Genomic DNA, 20,700 nt, shown 5'->3' on the forward strand with positions numbered 1-20,700 from the left:
AATGTGACCCCAAACTTTTGAACGGTAGTGTATATCACCATGAAGAATGAAGGACGACTTTTATTTTTGGCATCTTTCCCAATGCAGAGTTTGACATGGTGATCTAAAAGCCCCTCACAAGCTGTTTTGTTGGTAGAAGGCTAAGACTTGTGGGATTGAAATATTGATCCACATAAATAGATCAATATTTCAAAGGTTGAGCTGTCTATATTGTGAAGCGTTCAGCTCTGGCTGTGTACTGCAGGACACTGACCTGTCTGCATTTGAAACACAGCTCTCATCCACTTCACCCCGAGTCCTTATCCTGCAAAGGTAAAGCCTTTACTTTCATGTCTGAGACTTTAGACTTTACTGTCTTGGACTTTTTACTTTAATTTGTTAGACTTTGCTTTGCTGCCGTCCATTTCTGTCTCCACAGAGACATGACTCACACTAAATACTAAACGCTACGAAATACTAAACACTTTACCTCGAGTCCTTATCCTACAAAGGTAAAGCCTTTACTTTCATGTCTGAGACTTTTTACTTTAATGTGTTACACTTTGCTGTGCTGCCATCCGTTTCTGTCTCCACAGAGACATGACTCACACTAAATACTAAACGCTACTAAATACTAAACACTTCACCCCGAGTCCTTATCCTACAAAGGTAAAGCTACATGCCTTTACTTTATGTCTTAAGACTTTTTACTTTACTGTTTTAGACGTTTTACTTTAATGTGTTAGACTTTATTTTAATATCTTAAGACTTTTTAGTTTGTCTTAAGACGTTTTACTTTACTGTCTTGAACTTTTTACTTTAATGTGTTAGACTTTTTACTATAATATCTTAAGACTTTTTGCTTTAATGTCTTAGACTTTTTACTTTACTGTCAAGACTTTTTCACTTTACTGTCTTAGAACTTTTTAATCTAATGTCAGACTTTTTACTTTACTTTTTTAAACCTTTTGGTTTAATGTCTTAAACTTTTTACTTTACTGTCTTGGACTTTTTACTTTCATGTCTTACACTTTTTGCTTTAATGTCTTAGACTTTTGACTTAACTGTCTTGGACTTTTTACTTTAATGTGTTAGACTTTTTACCTTAATGTGTTAGACTTTGCTTTGCTGCTGTCCATTTCTGTCTCCACAGAGACATGACTCACACTAAATACTAAACGCTACTAAATGCTAAACACCTCACCTCGAGTCCTTATCCTACAAAGGTAAAGCCTTTACTTGATGTCTTAAGACTTTTTACTTTAATGTGTTACACTTTGCTGTGCTGCCATCTGTTTCTGTCTCCACGGAGACACGACTCACACTAAATACTAAACGCTACTAAATACTAAACACTTCACCTCGAGTCCTTATCCTACAAAGGTAAAGCTACGTGCCTTTACTTTATGTCTTAAGACTTTTTACTTTACTGTTTTAGACGTTTTACTCTAATGTCTTAAGAAATTTTACTTTAATGTGTTAGACTTTATTTTAATGTCTTAAGACTTTTTAGTTTGTCTGAAGACGTTTTACTTTAATGTCTTGGACTTTTTACTTTAATGTGTTAGACTTTATTTTAATGTCTTAAGACTTTTGAGTTTGTCTTAAGACGTTTTACTTTACTGTCTTGAACTTTTTACTTTAATGTGTTAGACTTTTTACTTTACTGTCAAACTTTTCACTTTAATGTCTTAGACTTTTTACTTTACTGTCTTAAGACTTTTTCACTTTACTGTCTTAGACCTTTTTAATCTAATGTCAGACTTTTTACTTTACTGTTTTAGACTTTTTACTTTAATGTGTTAGACTTCATTTTAGTGTCTTAAGACTTTTTAGTTTGTCTTAAGACGTTTTACTTTACTGTCTTGAACTTTTTACTTTAATGTGTTAGACTTTTTACTTTACTGTCAAACTTTTCACTTTAATGTCTTAGACTTTTTACTTTACTGTCTTAGACCTTTTTAATCTAATGTCAGACTTTTTACTTTACTTTCTTAAACCTTTTGGTTTAATGTCTTAAACTTTTTACTTTACTGTCTTGGACTTTTTACTTTAATGTGTTAGACTTTTTACATTAATGTGTTAGACTTTTTACATTAATGTCTTAGACTTTTTACTTTAATGTCTTAGACTTTGCTTTGCTGCCGTCCATTTCTGTCTCCACAGAGACATGACTCACACTAAATACTAAACGCTACTAAATACTAAACACCTCACCTCAAGTCCTTATCCTGAAAAGGTAAAGCCTTTACTTTCATGTCTGAGACTTTTTACTTTCATGTGTTACACTTTGCTGTGCTGCCATCCGTTTCTGTCTCCACGGAGACATGACTCACACTAAATACTAAACGCTACTAAATACTAAACACTTTACCTCGAGTCCTTATCCTACAAAGGTAAAGCTACGTGCTTACTTTATGTCTTAAGACTTTTTACTTTACTGTTTTAGACGTTTTACTTTAATGTCTTAAGAAATTTTACTTTAATGTGTTAGACTTTATTTTAATGTCTTAAGACTTTTTCGTTTGTCTTAAGACGTTTTACTTTACTGTCTTGAACTTTTTACTTTAATGTGTTAGACTTTTTACTATAATATCTTAAGACTTTTTGCTTTAATGTCTTAGACTTTTGACTTAACTGTCTTGGACTTTTTACTTTAATGTGTTAGACTTTTTACATTAATGTGTTAGACTTTTTACTTTACTGTCTTAGACTTTGCTTTGCTGCCGTCCATTTCTGTCTCCACAGAGACATGACTCACACTAAATACTAAGCGCTACTAAATACTAAACACCTCACCTCGAGTCCTTATCCTACAAAGGTAAAGCTACATGCCTTTACTTGATGTCTTAAGACTTTTTACTTTACTGTTTTAGACGTTTTACTTTAATGTGTTAGACTTTATTTTAATGTCTTAAGACTTTTTAGTTTGTCTTAAGACGTTTTACTTTACTGTCTTGAACTTTTTACTTTAATGTGTTAGACTTTTTACTATAATATCTTAAGACTTTTTGCTTTAATGTCTTAGACTTTTGACTTAACTGTCTTGGACTTTTTACTTTAATGTCTGAGACTTTTTACTTTAATGTGTTAGACTTTGCTTTGCTGCCGTCCATTTCTGTCTGCACAGACACATGACTCACACTAAATACTAAACGCTACTAAATACTAAACACTTCACCCTGAGTCCTTATCCTGAAAAGGTAAAGCTACATACCTTTACTTTATATCTTAAGACTTTTTACTTTATTGTTTTAGACGTTTTACTTTAATGTCTTGGACTTTTTACTTGAATGTGTTAGACTTTATTTTAATGTCTTAAGACTTTTTAGTTTGTCTTAAGACGTTTTACTTTACTGTCTTGTACTTTTTACTTTAATGTGTTAGACTTTTTACTTTACTGTCGAACTTTTCACTTTAATGTCTTAGACTTTTTACTTTACTGTCTTAAGACTTTTTCACTTTACTGTCTTAGACCTTTTTAATCTAATGTCAGACTTTTTACTTTACTTTCTTAAAGATTTTGGTTTAATGTCTTAAACTTTTTACTTTACTGTCTTGGACTTTTTACTTTCATGTCTTACACTTTTTACTTTAATGTGTTAGACTTTTTACTATAATATCTTAAGACTTTTTGCTTTAATGTCTTAGACTTTTGACTTTACTGTCTTGGACTTTTTACTTTAATGTGTTAGACTTTTTACATTAATGTGTTAGACTTTTTAATTTAATGTGTTAGACTTTGCTTTGCTGCCGTCCATTTCTGTCTCCACAGAGACATGACTCACACTAAATACTGAACGCTACTAAATACTAAACACTTTACCTCGAGTCCTTATCCTACAAAGGTAAAGCCTTTACTTTCATGTCTGAGACTTTTTACTTTCATGTGTTACACTTTGCTGTGCTGCCATCCGTTTCTGTCTCCACGGAGACATGACTCACACTAAATACTAAACGCTACTAAATACTAAGCACTTCACCCCGAGTCCTTATCCTACAAAGGTAAAGCTACGTGCCTTTACTTTATGTCCTAAGACTTTTCACTTTACTGTTTTAGACGTTTTACTTTAATGTCTTAAGAAATGTTACTTTAATGTGTTAGACTTTATTTTAATGTTATAAGACTTTTTAGTTTGTCTTAAGACGTTTTACTTTACTGTCTTGAACTTTTTACTTTAATGTGTTAGACTTTTTACTTTACTGTCAAACTTTTTACTTTAATGTCTTAGACTTTTTACTTTACTGTCTTAAGACTTTTTCACTTTACTGTCTTAGACCTTTTTAATCTAATGTCAGACTTTTTACTTTACTTTCTTAAAGCTTTTGGTTTAATGCCTTAAACTTTTTACTTTACTGTCTTGGATTTTTTCTTTCATGTCTTATACTTTTTACTTTAATGTCTTGGACTTTTGACTTTACTTTCTTGGATTTTTTACTTTAATGTGTTAGACTTTTGACTTTACTGTCTTGGACTTTTTACTTTCATGTTTTAGACTTTTTACTTTAATATGTTAGACTTTGCTTTACTGCCATCCATTTCAGTCTCCACAGAGACATGACTCACACTAAATATCTTGTTGAGGCCTGTAGTACTTTAGTATTGATACTATACCCATATATCCGTATACTTGATATAAATTATAAGTACCATGTAGTATCTGTACTGATAACAGCATTTTCTGTCTGACGTGGTACTCTGGCTGTGGTGTGCTTAGTGAAGCTCTGGGGGTAAGATCCTTTAATTTTCCTAACTAACAGTGTACTTGAATAATTGTAAAGGAATATTTACCAATTCAACATATTTGTTTCTGGTTCAGAAGAGTCCAGTCTAGGAAGAATTCCATTTTATATTTACCAGTTCACTACATAACGTGTTTGTTTCTGGTTCAGAAGAGTCCAGTCTAGGAAGAATTCCATTTTATATTTACCAGTTCACTACATAACGTGTTTGTTTCTGGTTCAGAAGAGTCCAGTCTAGGAAGAATTCCATTTTATATTTACCAGTTCACTACATAACGTATTTGTTTCTGGTTCAGAAGAGTCCAGTCTAGCAACAATTCCAGTTTATATTTACCAGTTCACTACATAACGTATTTGTTTCTGGTTCAGAAGAGTCCAGTCTAGGAAGAATTCCATTTTATATTTACCAGTTCACTACATAACGTGTTTGTTTCTGGTTCAGAAGAGTCCAGTCTAGGAAGAATTCCATTTTATATTTACCAGTTCACTACATAACGTATTTGTTTCTGGTTCAGAAGAGTCCAGTCTAGCAAGAATTCCAGTTTATATTTACCAGTTCACTACATAACATATTTGTTTCTGGTTCAGAAGAGTCCAGTCTAGGAAGAATTTCAGTTTATATTTACCAGTTCACTACATAACATATTTGTTTCTGGTTCAGAAGAGTCCAGTCTAGGAAGAATTCCATTTTATATTTACCAGTTCACTACATAACATATTTGTTTCTGGTTCAGAAGAGTCCAGTCTAGGAAGAATTCCATTTTATATTTACCAGTTCACTACATAACATATTTGTTTCTGGTTCAGAAGAGTCCAGTCTAGGAAGAATTCCATTTTATATTTACCAGTTCACTACATAACGTATTTGTTTCTGGTTCAGAAGAGTCCAGTCTAGGAAGAATTCCAGTTTATATTTACCAGTTCACTACATAACATATTTGTTTCTGGTTCAGAAGAGTCCAGTCTAGGAAGAATTCCATTTTATATTTACCAGTTCACTACTTAACATATTTGTTTCTGGTTCAGAAGAGTCCAGTCTAGGAAGAATTCCATGTTATATTTACCAGATCACTACATAACGTGTTTGTTTCTGGTTCAGAAGAGTCCAGTCTAGGAAGAATTCCATTTTATATTTACCAGTTCACTACATAACGTATTTGTTTCTGGTTCAGAAGAGTCCAGTCTAGGAAGAATTCCATTTTATATTTACCAGTTCACTACATAAAACATTTGTTTCTGGTTCAGAAGAGTCCAGTCTAGGAAGAATTCCATTTTATATTTACCAGTTCACTACATAACATATTTGTTTCTGGTTCAGAAGAGTCCAGTCTAGGAAGAATTCCATTTTACAGGGAAACTTGTTTTTAACAGTGTATATGACAATAAACGCTTTGATTTGACTGTAAGAAGCTTGCATGGCTTCTGGCTCCTCCACAGCCACCGTGTCCAGTTCCTGTCCTCTGCTTGTCCAGTTCCTGTCCTCTTCTTGTCCAGTTGCTGTCCACTTCCTTTCCTCTTCCTGTTCACTTCCTGTCCTGTTCATAAACACTGCACATGTTTAACTTTTAGCCATGAATATGAATTGATGTTATGGTGTAATATCAGTACTAACTGGTGTGTGTGTGTGTGTGTGTGTGAGACCTGTTAACTGATGGGGCTGTTTATAAATCAAAACAAGACAGACGTGAACCACGGTTGGATTCTGACTCTGTGTATTCCTTCCAAGATGAGAGCAGTTCGGTGGCTGTTGACTTTGGGCCTGCTGCTCCCTCTGCTATCCGCCTCGCTGGCCACCCACAACATCTGCACTGCCAAGCCCAAAGATCTGCCCCTGGAGCCTCGCTGCATCTACCGTAACCCCAGCCCTGAGGAGGAGGAACCCACACAGCAAACGGATGCAGTCCCTGAGTCCACCAACCCTCGAGTATGGGAGCTGTCCAGGGCCAACAGCCGCTTTGCCCTGTCCTTCTACAAGCAGCTGGCCCAGAGCAAACCCAGCGATGAAAACATCTTCATGTCTCCCATCAGTATCTCCACAGCATTCGCTATGACCAAGCTGGGGGCCTGCAATGAAACCCTGAGGCAGATCATGAATGTAAGGGGATGGGACATGCATGTAGTTTACCGCTATATTTGCTCTGCTCTGACTTACTCTAATGCATGTACCATCAGCTGATATGAAACATAGAAATGTGAAAGAATGGGGCCAGTGTCATGTGACTTTGTTAAAGATCATCTCATTCTCTTTCACCTCTTCTCTTCCTGGCTCCAGGTGTTTGAGTTTGACACTATAAAAGAGAAAACTTCAGATCAGATCCATTTCTTTTTTGCCAAACTCAACTGTCGCCTGTACCGTAAAAAGGACAAAACTACAGAACTGGTCTCTGCCAACAGACTTTTTGGAGAGAAGTCCCTGGTTTTCAACGAGACCTATCAGAACATCAGTGAGGTGGTGTATGGGGCCAAGCTACTGCCTCTCAACTTCAAGGTTACTTCAGTTTCGATGATAAGCTGTTGTGTTGCTCAGTGAATTCTCAGGTCTATTGTGGTCTAATGCCACCTGTAAGGCCTGCAGTGTGTTTGTGCCAGACCCGTGTGTACAAGCCCTTCTAAACTGGTGCCACATCTGCTTTATCTTCCTCACAGCTTGACCAGCTTTAAGTAATTCAGCTGTGGTTGTATAGAGCAGGTCCAATAACCTGGCTTTTTGTTGTAGGAGAAACCTGAGCTGGCCCGGGTTACCATAAACAGCTGGATCTCCAACAAGACAGAGAACCGGATCCAGGACACCCTGCCAAATGGAACACTGGACTCTAACACTGTTTTGGTTCTGGTCAACACTATCTACTTTAAGGTCTCTGACACCAGCAGCTTTGCTTCTCACATGGGAAATCCACCAATTTACACTTAAAACTGAATGTTTGACCAATACAGGGATCGGCGGTTTGAATCCCCGTGTTACCTCCGGCTTGGTCGGACGTCCCTACAGATACAATTGGCCGTGTCTGCGGTTGGGAAGCCGGATGTGGGTATGTGTCCTGGTCGCTGCACTAGCGCCTCCTCTGGTTGGTCAAGGCGCCTGTTCAGGGGGGAGGGGGAACTGGGGGCAATAGCGTTATCCTCCAACGTGCTACGCCCCCCTGGTGAAACTCCTCACTGTCAGGTGAAAAGAAGCGGCTGGTGACTCCACATGTATCAGAGGAGGCATGTGGTAGTCTGCAGCCCTCCCTGGATCAGCAGAGGGGGTGGAGCAGAGACCGGGACGACTCTGAAGAGTGGGGTAATTGGGCGGGTACAATTGGGGAGAAAACCTGAATGTTTGTGTCGTCTCAGCTGTCTGTAGAGAAGCTACCTCCAACTTTCACTCATGCCTGCATCCAACTGGATTCCTGCTACGCTTGACTAACCTTTCTGACCTGACGAGGTGCAGGTTACCGTAGAAGACAATAAACAGCACGTGTCAAAGTTTAGACTGACACACTTCACTTGACTTTATCTTCAGTGGTTAACATCTGCATCTTATAATGGTCTGAATTGTCATGATGCAATGAATTCCACCCGGCTATTAGTCTTGGAAGAACAAACAAAGTCCTCTGTGACATGTACATTATCTGATCTCTACCAACCAGACGGCTTGTGTTTGAAACCGCCTCAAACTCACGCTGGTCTGTGTCTTGTATGGAACAGAAAGGGTCCGTGATGATTAAAACTCCAGTTTTAACTGGGACATGTATAAACTACCTCAACCTACTTGTCTTTCTGCAGGGTGAGTGGAAGAGCAAGTTTGACAAAGACCATGTCTTCAAGTCAGACTTCTTCGTCAGTGAGACAGAGAGCTGCCAGGTTTCCATGATGTACCAGGAAACAAAGTTCCGCTACGGAAACTACCATCAGGACCATGTTCAGGTTCTGGAGCTGCCGTACCGAGGAGACGACATCACCATGGTGATCATACTGCCTGGGAAAGACACATCTCTTGCTCAGGTACCGTCTGTAGGCACATCACTTGTCCGTCTCTCTGTGGCAAGCTAGAAACCAGGAGCGATATTAGTGCTGCATGACAATCACAACTGTCTTAAACCCTGGTGTTAAAACTGGCAAATGTTTAAGTAAGTACTGAAGTACTTCTGCAAAAGTTTTTTTTCATGTGTGTATTTGAGAGCTTTGTGACTTGTTGCGTTGTTGTGGTACTGAGGTTGAGGAGAGCCTGGACCTGAGCAAACTGAGTGGTTGGCTGGAGGACCTGAGAGAGACCACGGTGTCCGTCCAGATCCCACGATTCAGAGTGGAGGACAGCTTCAGTCTGAAGGAGAAGCTGCAGGCCATGGGGCTGAGTGACCTGTTTGACCCGCAGAGGGCCAGCCTACCAGGTAGGCAGCAGCAATGTGAAGGAGGCGCTGAGATCCCTACCAGGGTCTGAGTCTGTTCCACAATACCTAAACTACACTACGCCTAAACTACACCTAAACTACACTACGCCTAAACTACACTTAAACTACACCACACTACATCTAAACTACATCACACTACTTCTAAACTACACTACACCACACTACTTCTAAACTACAGCACACTACATCTAAACTACACTACACCACACTACTTCTAAACTACAGCACACTACATCTAAACTACACCACACTACATCTAAACTACACCACACTACTTCTAAACTACACCACATGGCATTTAAACTACCCACACTATACCTAAACTACACCACACTGCATCTAAACTACACCACACTACATCTAAACTACACCACACTACATCTAAACTACACCACACTACATCTAAACTAAACCACAATACATCTAAACTACAGCACATGGCATCTAAACTACACCACATTGCATCTGAACTAAAATACACCACACTACTTCTAAACTACACCACACTACATCTAAACTACACTACACTGTATCTAAACTAAACTACACCACACTGCATCTAAACTAAACCCCATTACATCTAAACTAAACTACACCACATCTAAACTACACTGCATCTAAACTACACTACACCACACTACATCTAAATTACACCACACTACATCACACTACATCTAAACTACACTACACTGTATCTAAACTAAACTACACCACACTGCATCTAAACTAAACCCCATTACATCTAAACTACACCACATCTAAACTACACTGCATCTAAACTACACTACATCTAAATTACACCACACTACATCACACTACATCTAAACTACACTACACTGTATCTAAACTAAACTACACCACACTACATCTAAACTACACTACACTGTATCTAAACTAAACTACACCACACTGCATCACACTACATCTAAACTACACTACACCACACTACATCTAAACTACACAACACTGTATCTAAACTAAACTACACCACACTGCATCTAAACTAAACCCCATTACATCTAAACTAAACTACACCACATCTAAACTACACTGCATCTAAACTACACTACACCACACTACATCTAAATTACACCACACTACATCACACTACATCTAAACTACACTACACTGTGTCTAAACTAAACTACACCACACTACATCTAAATTACACCACACTACATCACACTACATCTAAACTACACTACACTGTATCTAAACTAAACTACACCACACTGCATCTAAACTAAACCCCATTACATCTAAACTAAACTACACCACATCTAAACTACACTGCATCTAAACTACACTACACCACACTACATCTAAATTACACCACACTACATCACACTACATCTAAACTACACTACACTGTATCTAAACTAAACTACACCACACTACATCTAAATTACACCACACTACATCACACTACATCTAAACTACACTACACCACACTACATCTAAACTACACTACACTGTATCTAAACTAAACTACACCACACTACATCTAAACTACACTACACTGTATCTAAACTACACTACACCACACTACATCTAAACTACACTACACTGTATCTAAACTAAACTACACCACACTACATCTAAACTAAACTACACCACACTGCATCTAAACTACACTACACTGCATCTAAACTAAACTACACCACACTACATCTAAATTACACCACACTACATCACACTACTATTAAACTACACTACACCACACTACATCTAAACTACACCACACTACATCTAAACTACACTACACCACACTACGTCTAAACTACACTACACTGTATCTAAACTAAACCACACCACACTACATCTAAACTAAACTACACCACACTGCATCTAAACTAAACTACACCACACTACAACTAAACTACACCACACCACATCTAAACTAAACTACACCACACTACATCTAAACTAAACTACACCACACTACATCTAAACTAAACTACACCACGCTACATCTAAATTATACCACATTGCATCTAAACTACACCACACTGAATCTACACCTGAACTACACTACACATTACTATACCTACACCTGTAACTACACTATAACTACACTACACCCACATAATGCTACACTTGAACTCTAATCCAAACACAGATTACACCTCACTCTACTTCACTATACGATGTCGTACAAAGTACTAAAGTGTGTTTGTCCAGTTGTCACTCATCAGTAGTGAATGTCTGTCTCTTCATGTCTACACTTTAGGTATGCTGGAAGATGATAGCAACACGCTGTGCATCTCTGATGCCTTCCACAAAGCCTTCCTAGAGGTAGGGATTCTCCTTCACCCGTTATGTGACCTCACCCTAATACCCTGAATCCCTGCATACTCAACGTTTTTGTTTTAGCAGTGGGGAAGGTGCTGACACAACTGCACTGCTGACTCTCCCATCTCCTTCTGAATGGAGTTAAAACAACACTGCCCTCACCAGCACCTACATGACGTTACAGCTACATGACATTACACCTACATGACGTTACAGCTACATGACATTACACCTACATGATGTTACAGCTACATGATGTTACAGCTACATGACATTACACCTACATGATGTTACAGCTACATGATGTTATACCTATATGACGTTACAGCTACATGACGTTACACCTACATGATGTTACAGCTACATGATGTTATACCTATATGACGTTACAGCTACATGACGTTACACCTACATGATGTTACAGCTACATGATGTTATACCTATATGACGTTACAGCTACATGACGTTACACCTACATGATGTTACAGCTACATGATGTTACATCTACATGACGTTACAGCTACATGACGTTACACCTACATGACGTTACACCTACATGATGTTACAGCTACATGATGTTACATCTACATGACGTTACAGCTACATGACGTTACACCTACATGACGTTACACCTACATGATGTTACAGCTACATGATTTTACATCTACATGACGTTACACCTACATGACGTTACAGCTACATGACATTACACCTACATGATATTACATGATGTTACCTCTACATGATGTTACAGCTACATGACGTTACACCTACATGATGTTACCGCTACATGATTTTACACCTACATGATGTTATACCTATATGATGTTACAGCTACATGACGTTACACCTACATGATGTTACAGCTACATGATGTTACATCCACATGACGTTACACCTACATGACGTTACAGCTACATGATGTTACATCTACATGACGTTACACCTACATGACGTTACAGCTACATGATGTTACAGCTACATGATGTTACAGCTACATGATGTTATACCTATATGACGTTACAGCTACATGACGTTACACCTACATGATATTACATGATGTTACCTCTACATGATGTTACAGCTACATGATGTTACACCTACATGATGTTACACCTACATGATATTACATGATGTTACCTCTACATGATGTTACAGCTACATGATGTTACAGCTACATGATGTTACAGCTACATGATGTTACACCTACATGATGTTACAGCTACATGACGTTACACCTAGATGACGTTACACCTACATGACATTACACCTACATGATGTTACAGTCAAGTCAAGTCAAGTCAATTTTATTTGTTTAGCCCAATATCACAAATTACAAATTTTCCTTAGTGGGCTTTACAGCAACACAACATCCTGTCCTTAGACCCTTGCACCGGATAAGGGACAACTCCCTAAAAACTTTAACAGGGAGAAAAAATAGGAAGAAACCTCAGGGAGAGCAACAGAGGAGGACCTCTCTCCCAAGACGCACAACGTGACATGATGTTGTGTTTACACAGTTGACACAATACAACATTGAAAGAGGATGAACAGAATTATAATGGAATTATACAATTTATTAAGAATATGATGAGGAGGATGCCAAGCCGTGTCAAGACACCACCAGAACAACTCAGGACCCAAGCCACATGACCAACATCACCATGTAAAAAAAAAAACCAAAAAAAAAAACAAAACAGGATAACAAAAATTATATGGATTTATAAAATATATAAAAAGAAAATGTGATGAGGGGAATGCCAAGCAGCGTCCAGATGGCAACCGCCATCACCACGGAGGCCAGTGGTATGTCCAGACCTTTTTAAGTGGGGTGGCCCAAGTGGGGGCACTGACTTATGCAGGGGTGGCCTGAAGTGGGGGGGTCTGGGGGTCCTCCCCCAGGAAATTTTAAGCACCGCACACTTCATTTCCTGCAGTCTGGGGAATTTTTATGCACCAATTTGTCCTTTTCTGCATCAATTTATGACCATTTTTGTCTCCATGACCCATATCTACTTGAGTTCCTAACATTACAGTTCCTGTGTTTAAAGATAAATAGACCTACCAACCACAACACAAGAGAATGGCACCATACAAATGTAATACAAAGGTTCCATACCTTATTTTTTAAAGAAATTGTACCTCCAAAAGTAGGATACATACAAAAGCAAACAATGCACACTAAAAATACAGTCACAGTATTCAGTATAATGTACCGACAAAATTAAAATAAAGAAAACTGCAAAACTTCAAATGTGCTGCAGTGTAGCTGGTTAGAAGAACACAGTGTAGTAATCTTACCAGCAGAGAACCAAACTCACACTAGCTCACTTGACAAAAAGAAAAAAGACTCCGACCCCTCCTCACATTTCTCCTAAACAGCAAGTCTTGCTTCACCACTGTAACACGCAGGCACGTCAGTTGTTTAAAAACGTAATTCAGGTTTGAGGCCAGTGATCTAAACGTAACCTCAGACTGTACAGTTGTGAGGAAAAAACAGTTTCACCAGCTTATAAACACAATACTGTGTTGTTAATGGAAAAACAACAGTTCCTACACACAGGTCACATTGTGTGTTTATACCACCGTAACAAAAATTGTGAGCTACAAACAGATGTCTCTGATTTGTCACATTGTTTAGATCACTCAGAAGATGTTGGTGAAATGTTACATAAGTGGTGTATATAAATGGTGTGGTTGGACCCAACAACATGCAGCACTGAGGCCAGTCACGTTGTGATTACAGTGTCTTTGTCACAATTTGTCGCAATAGCATCATTGATGACAGGTTTGCTAGCAAGCTGGGATGATGACAGACCTACCACATTATCATGAAGATCAGAAAAAGACTGAGAAACTTTTTATCTTGCTACAGCTAAAACTTTTTATCTTACTAAAGCTAAAATCTTTTATCTTACAACAGCTAAAACGCTTTATCTTACTACATCTAAAACCCTTTATCTTACTACAGGTACAACCTTTTATCTTACTACAGCTAAAACTTTTTATCTTACTACAGCTAAAACTTTTTATCATACTACAGCTAAAACCTTTTATCTTGCTACAGCTAAAACTGTTTGTCTCACTACAGCTTAAACTTTTTATCATACTACAGCTAAAACATTTTATCTTACTACAGCTAAAACTTTTTATCTTGCTACAGCTAAAACTTTTTTATCTTGGTACAGCTAAAACCTTTTATCTTACTACAGCTAAAACTTTTTATCTTGCTACAGCTAAAACTTTTTATCTTACTACAGCTAAAACATTTTTATGTTACTACAGCTAAAACTTTTTATCTTGCTACAGCTAAAACTTTTTATCTTTATACAGCTAACACTTTTATCTTTATACAGCTAAAACTTTTTATCTTACTACAGCTAAAACTTTTTATCTTGCTACAGCTAAAACTTATCTTGCTACAGCTAAAACTGTTTATCTCACTGCAACTAAAACTTTGTATCTTACTACAGCTAAAACATTTTTATCTTACTACAGCTAAAACTTTTTATCTTGCTACAGTTAAAACTTTTTAATCTTACTACAGCTAAAACTTTTTATCTTTATACAGTTAAAACTTTTGATCTTACTACAGCTAAAACTTTTTATCTTACTAAAGCTAAAACTTTTTATCTTACTACAGCTAAAACTTTTTATCTTACTACAGCTAAAACTTTTTATCTTACTAAAGCTAAAACTTTTTATCTTACTACAGCTAATTTTTTTTATCATACTACAGCTAAAACGTTTTATCTTACAAAAGCTAAAACTTTGTTACTACAGCTAAAACTTATCTTGCTACAGCTAAAACTGTTTATCTCACTACAGCTAAAACCTTTTATCTTACTACAGCTAAAACTGTTTATCTTACTACAGCTAAAACTTATCTTGCTACACCTAAAACTGTTTATCTCACTACAACTAAAACCTTTTATCTTACTACAGCTAAAACTGTTTATCTTACTACAACTAAAATTTTTAATCTTACTACAGCTAAAACTTATCTTGCTACAGCTAAAACAGTTTATTTTACTACAGCTAAAACCTTTTATCTTACTACAGCTAAAACTTTTTTTTATCTTACTACAGGTAAAACTTTTTATTTTACTACAGCTAAAACTTATCTTGCTACAGCGGAGCGACCAATGTGGCGAGTGGCAATTACATCTGTGCTGACATTAACTGGACAGGCCAATAAAGCTTCAAATTTGATGAGAAAATGATCAGACACAGCAGATGTGGTTGGTAAGACATTCAGATCAGAAACAGCTATTCCTTTAGATAAAACCAAACCAAGGGTGTTACCACTGCAATGAGTTGACTCTTGAACAAACTGAGTGAACTCAAAAGTATCAACTGGTGCCAGAAAGGCTTTACTTAGAGGATCAGCAGCCTTATTCAGATGAATATTGAAATCACCTAGAATTAGAATCTCATCAGAGTGAGTAACAAGGCCTGAGACAAACTCTCCAAATTCTTCAAGAAATAACGAGTAACAGCCAGGAGGCTGATAGAGTATCACAATTTGGACTGAGCCGAGTCTATCCATGGCTGAGGGAGATGGACCAAGAACAAGAGACTCAAAAGACTGGAATTTAGATTCGAGTGTAGAAGTCAGATTGAAAATAGATTTCAACAGGTGGGGGCAACACCCCCACCTTATTTATTTGCCCGAGCTACATGGGACACATCTTTCTGACTAGACTGGCTTTTGTGATCGCTGACTGCTTCATCCTAGTGTAACGTAGCTCAATCAATGCCTGCTGCGGGTTTCGATCCGAAGTGCACTGCACCACAAGGTGACATCGCTGACTGCTCGGCCAAAGGGGCCGACCCCCCAGCCGACCGGCCAGTGAATCTGCTGTAATTTACAGTAGTCACCTTCTCCTGGAAGCACACCCTCGCGCTGTATCATTCCACCCTCCGAAGAGACTCATGAGGATCTGCACGCTTCTGGACACTTCCGGATCCCACCGTTGCCACCAATGTAACGTAGCTCAATCAATGCGCGCTGCGGGATTCGATCCGAGGTGCACTGCACCACAAGGTGACATCACTGACCGCTCGGCTAAAAGCACCGACTTCCCAGCCGACTGGCCAGTGAGTCTCCTGTAGTTTACACTAGCATTATTGGTGCCGACATGAATAACAATGTTGCTGAAAGTAGTGGTGCTGTGTGCCTGGGTTCCCTGACTCTCCCTCCGTGATGCCAGCACCCTAAGATTATCCTCTATGTCGGAGACTGTGGCCCCGGGTAAACAGTGAACCAAGCCTGGCGAAGCTAATCTAACATTGCGGGTAATGGAGTCTCCTATCACTAGTGTGCACTGCTTTACTCTGTCGACAGAAGGGGGAGAAGCACGATGGCCGGTAGGACTACCAACAGGGCTGGTGAGTGGAGAAAACCAGTTAGCAGTCGGGAGAGGTGACTGCAGACCAGGCCACACGACCGGTGGCTTGCTCTTTTGAGCCTTCCCACGCCGGTAAACAGAGACAAACTCCGCCGCATCTGCCGATGAAGCTGAGCTAGTGCTAACAATAGCAGGCCTGCTGTCAGGCCCGGGGCTACTAGCTAGTGCTAACAATAGCGGGTCTGCTGTCAGGCCCGGGGCTACTGAGCTAGTGCTAACAATAGCGGGTCTGCTGTCAGGCCCGGGGCTACTGAGCTAGTGCTAACAATAGCGGGCCTGCTGTCAGGCCCGGAGCTACTGAGCTAGTGCTAACAATAGCGGGCCTGCTGTCAGGTCCGGGGCTACTGAGCTAGTGCTAACAATAGCAGGCCTGCTGTCAGGCCCGGGGCTACTGAGCTAGTGCTAACAATAGCAGGCCTGCTGTCAGGCCCGGGGCTACTGAGCTAGTGCTAACAATAGCTGGTCTGCTGTCAGGCCCGGGGCTACTGAGCTAGTGCTAACAATAGCGGGCCTGCTGTCAGGTCCGGGGCTACTGAGCTAGTGCTAACAATAGCGGGTCTGCTGTCAGGCCCGGGGCTACTGAGCTAGTGCTAACAATAGCGGGCCTGCTGTCAGGCCCGGGGCTACTGAGCTAGTGCTAACAATAGCGGGTCTGCTGTCAGGCCCGGGGCTACTAGCTAGTGCTAACAATAGCGGGTCTGCTGTCAGGCCCGGGGCTACTGAGCTAGTGCTAACAATAGCGGGTCTGCTGTCAGACCCGGGGCTACTGAGCTAGTGCTAGGGTCTGCTGTCAGGCCCGGGGCTACTGAGCTAGTGCTAACAATAGCAGGCCTGCTGTCAGGCCCGGGGCTACTGAGCTAGTGCTAACAATAGCAGGCCTGCTGTCAGGCCCGGGGCTACTGAGCTAGTGCTAACAATAGCAGGTCTGCTGTCAGGCCCGGGGCTAAGGCTATCTGGAGTGCCCGTCACGTCTAACGTAATCCTAGCCGAAAGCAGGCGCTCTAACTAACGGACACGTCTCTCTAGTAGAGACAACCTGTCTGTAACTACGGAGCAGTCACCACAAACCATCGTTTTAACGAGGCTGCTTTGACTGCGAATGTAATAGAGCTAACTGCTAAGCTAGGCTAAGCTCAAAGCTAGTAGCAATCTAGGAACGAGAAGCTGCCTAGTAAACACAAGATTCGTATAAGAAAGAAAACTAGAGAATCTAGCGATAAGCGAACTAAGCTCAGGAAATACCTAAATCAGAACAAAATGAAGAGGTTAGGGCAGAATAGAGAAGAGATAGTAAGAAAATAAAAGTTGTCGATCTCACAAAGCCGCCGCTCACGAAGGCGGAAGCTGGAAACAGCTGGCAGTGACGTCCACAGCTTCATGATGTTACAACTACATGATGTTACACCTACATGATGAAGATAATAATAATAATAATAATAGTAATAATAATAATACATTTTATTTGTGGGCGCCTTTCAGAGCACACAAGGACACCTTATAGAACACAGTTAAAAAAAACAAGCAGTACTGTATCAGACAGCATAAAATCAAAACAAAGTAGGTAGAAAATAAAAAGTTAACATATAAGTATAAAATCATCACCTGCACAAAAATCAATGAAGTGTGTATCAGACTGAATATGCCAGTTTGAACAGGTACGTTTTGAGATGGGATTTGAAGGTTGAAAGAGACTCAATGTTGCGATTGTCTTGTAGGAGAGAGTTCCATAGGTGGGGGGCAGAATGACTGAAGACTCTAGACCCCATGGTAGTCAAGTGGGTAGTGAGTTGGAGAGCAGAAGAGGATCTGAGAGTGCGGGAGGGTGTGTGGATATGAAGGAGTTCAGAAAGATATGAAGGAGCTAGGTTATTTAGGGCCTTAAAGGTTAGGAGCAGGATCTTGAAGTCAATACGGTATTTAACAGGGAGCCAATGGAGTTGCTGAAGAACAGGAGTGATATGATCTATGGAAGGAGTTCTGGTAATGATATGGGTGGCTGAATTCTGGACCAATTGTAGTTTATGAAGACACTTGAGGGGAAGACCAAAGAGGACTGAATTACAGTAGTCAGTATGGGATGTAACCAGGGTGTGAGTGAGTATGGCTGTGCTTTTAGGTGTAAGTGATGGGCGGAGACGATTAATATTGTGTAGGTGGAAGTATGCAGACTGAGTAACATTGTTAATGTGGGCTTCAAACGATAATGTGCTGACCAGGATAACACCTAAACTCATAACCCAAGGCGATGGGGGAACTACAGAATTGTCAATAGTCACAGAAAAACTATCAGTTTTGGCCAAAGTAGATTTAGTGCCTACTAGGATGACCTCAGTTTTATCACTATTAAGTTTGAGGAAGTGGTATGAAAACCGGCATTTAAGTTCTAGTAAGCTGTCAGAAAGGGAAGTGGGCGGAAGAGTGGAGGTAGGTTTGGTGGATAAAGCTGGGTGTCATCTGCGTAGCAGTGAAATTGAATGCTAAATTTCCTGAAAATGTGGCCTAGAGGTAGTAGGTAAATAATAAATAGGAGGGGTCCCAATACAGAGCCCTGAGGAACACCGGTAGTAACAGGAAAGGACTGTGATCTCAAATTTTTAAGTTGGACAAACTGAGTGTGGCCAGAGAGATATGATCTAAACCAGTCAAGAGGGATGCCAATTATTCCAATGGAAGCTAATCTTTCTAGGAAGAGGATGTGTGAGATGGTATCAAAGGCTGTACTCAGATCAAGGAGGACAAGTATGGTTAAGAGCCCAGAGTCAGCTGCCATCAACAGATCATTAGTGATTTTCACCAAGGCTGTCTCCGTGCTGTGCATGGAGTGAAAACCAGACTGGAATTGTTCAAACAGATTGTTGTTAGTCAAGTGAGTGTGTACCTGAGATGCGACTGTTCTTTCAAGTGTTTTAGAAAGAAATGGTAAATTTTAGATTGATGTTACAACTACATGATGTTACACCTACATGATGTTACAGCTACATGTTACAGCTACATGATGTTACAGCTACATGATGTTGCACCTACATGATGTTACAGCTACATCATGTTACACCTACATCATGTTACACCTACATCATGTTACATCTACATGATGTCACAGCCATTTCTATGCATTGGAGTAAAAAACACTACGATTGTGTCTTTGACCTCTGACGTCGAGACGATTTTCTGCACCAACACACAGCAGTGGTGAGGGGAAATGGGACCTGTGTGTGTGTGTGTGTGTGTGTGTGTCTGTCTGTCTGCAGGTAAATGAGGAGGGCAGCGAGGCAGCAGCAGCCACAGCTGTGGTGGCCATTGGACGCTCCATCAACTTCAACAGGGAGGTGTTTGTAGCCAACCGGCCCTTCCTGCTTCTCATCAGAGAGTCCACCATCAACACCTTGGTGTTCACCGGCCGTCTGGCAAACCCCTGTAGCGCCATCTAGTGGTCCAAGTGATCTGCCACACAAACATGTTAACGTGTACACACACACACACACACACACACACATGCACACGTGTATATATATATATATGTATATATATATGCAGCTGATGAGTGCATTGAGCATGAAACAAGCTTGTTCTGCGATTTCACAACTTTGAGCAATAATTATATATATACAACACACACACACACACCGCATATGCTAAGCTAAATAAACCGTCTAGGAAAGAGTTATTTTAATCTTTTCGTCTACTCTGTTTCTGTAAATTCATCTTTTAATGAGGGGTAAGTTGTGTTGAAAGGATCTGTGTAAGTGAGGGGTAAGTTGTGTTGAAAGGATGTGTGTAAGTGATGTGTGAGTTGTGTTGAAAGGATTTGTGTAAGTGAGGGGTGAGTTGTGTTGAAAGGATATGTGTAAGTGATGTGTGAGTTGTGTTGAAAGGGTGTGTGTAAG

At 39.6% G+C, this 20,700-nt stretch overlaps 1 protein-coding gene across 1 annotated transcript; it reads left to right on the forward strand.

Moving 5' to 3' along the window:
* Positions 1-202: 202 nt before the first annotated feature.
* serpinc1 (serpin peptidase inhibitor, clade C (antithrombin), member 1) lies at positions 203-20,480 on the forward strand. Its single transcript, XM_056277483.1, has 8 exons — positions 203-312; positions 6,449-6,817; positions 6,995-7,210; positions 7,439-7,576; positions 8,488-8,706; positions 8,918-9,092; positions 11,344-11,408; positions 20,065-20,480. Exons 2-8 carry the CDS (start codon positions 6,449-6,451, stop codon positions 20,242-20,244), a joined length of 1,362 nt encoding a protein of 453 aa, XP_056133458.1. The 5' UTR covers positions 203-312; the 3' UTR covers positions 20,245-20,480.
* Positions 20,481-20,700: the final 220 nt, after the last annotated feature.

This window comes from Lampris incognitus, chromosome 3 (genome assembly GCF_029633865.1).
Source record: "Lampris incognitus isolate fLamInc1 chromosome 3, fLamInc1.hap2, whole genome shotgun sequence".
Taxonomy (NCBI): Eukaryota; Metazoa; Chordata; class Actinopteri; order Lampriformes; family Lampridae; genus Lampris; species Lampris incognitus.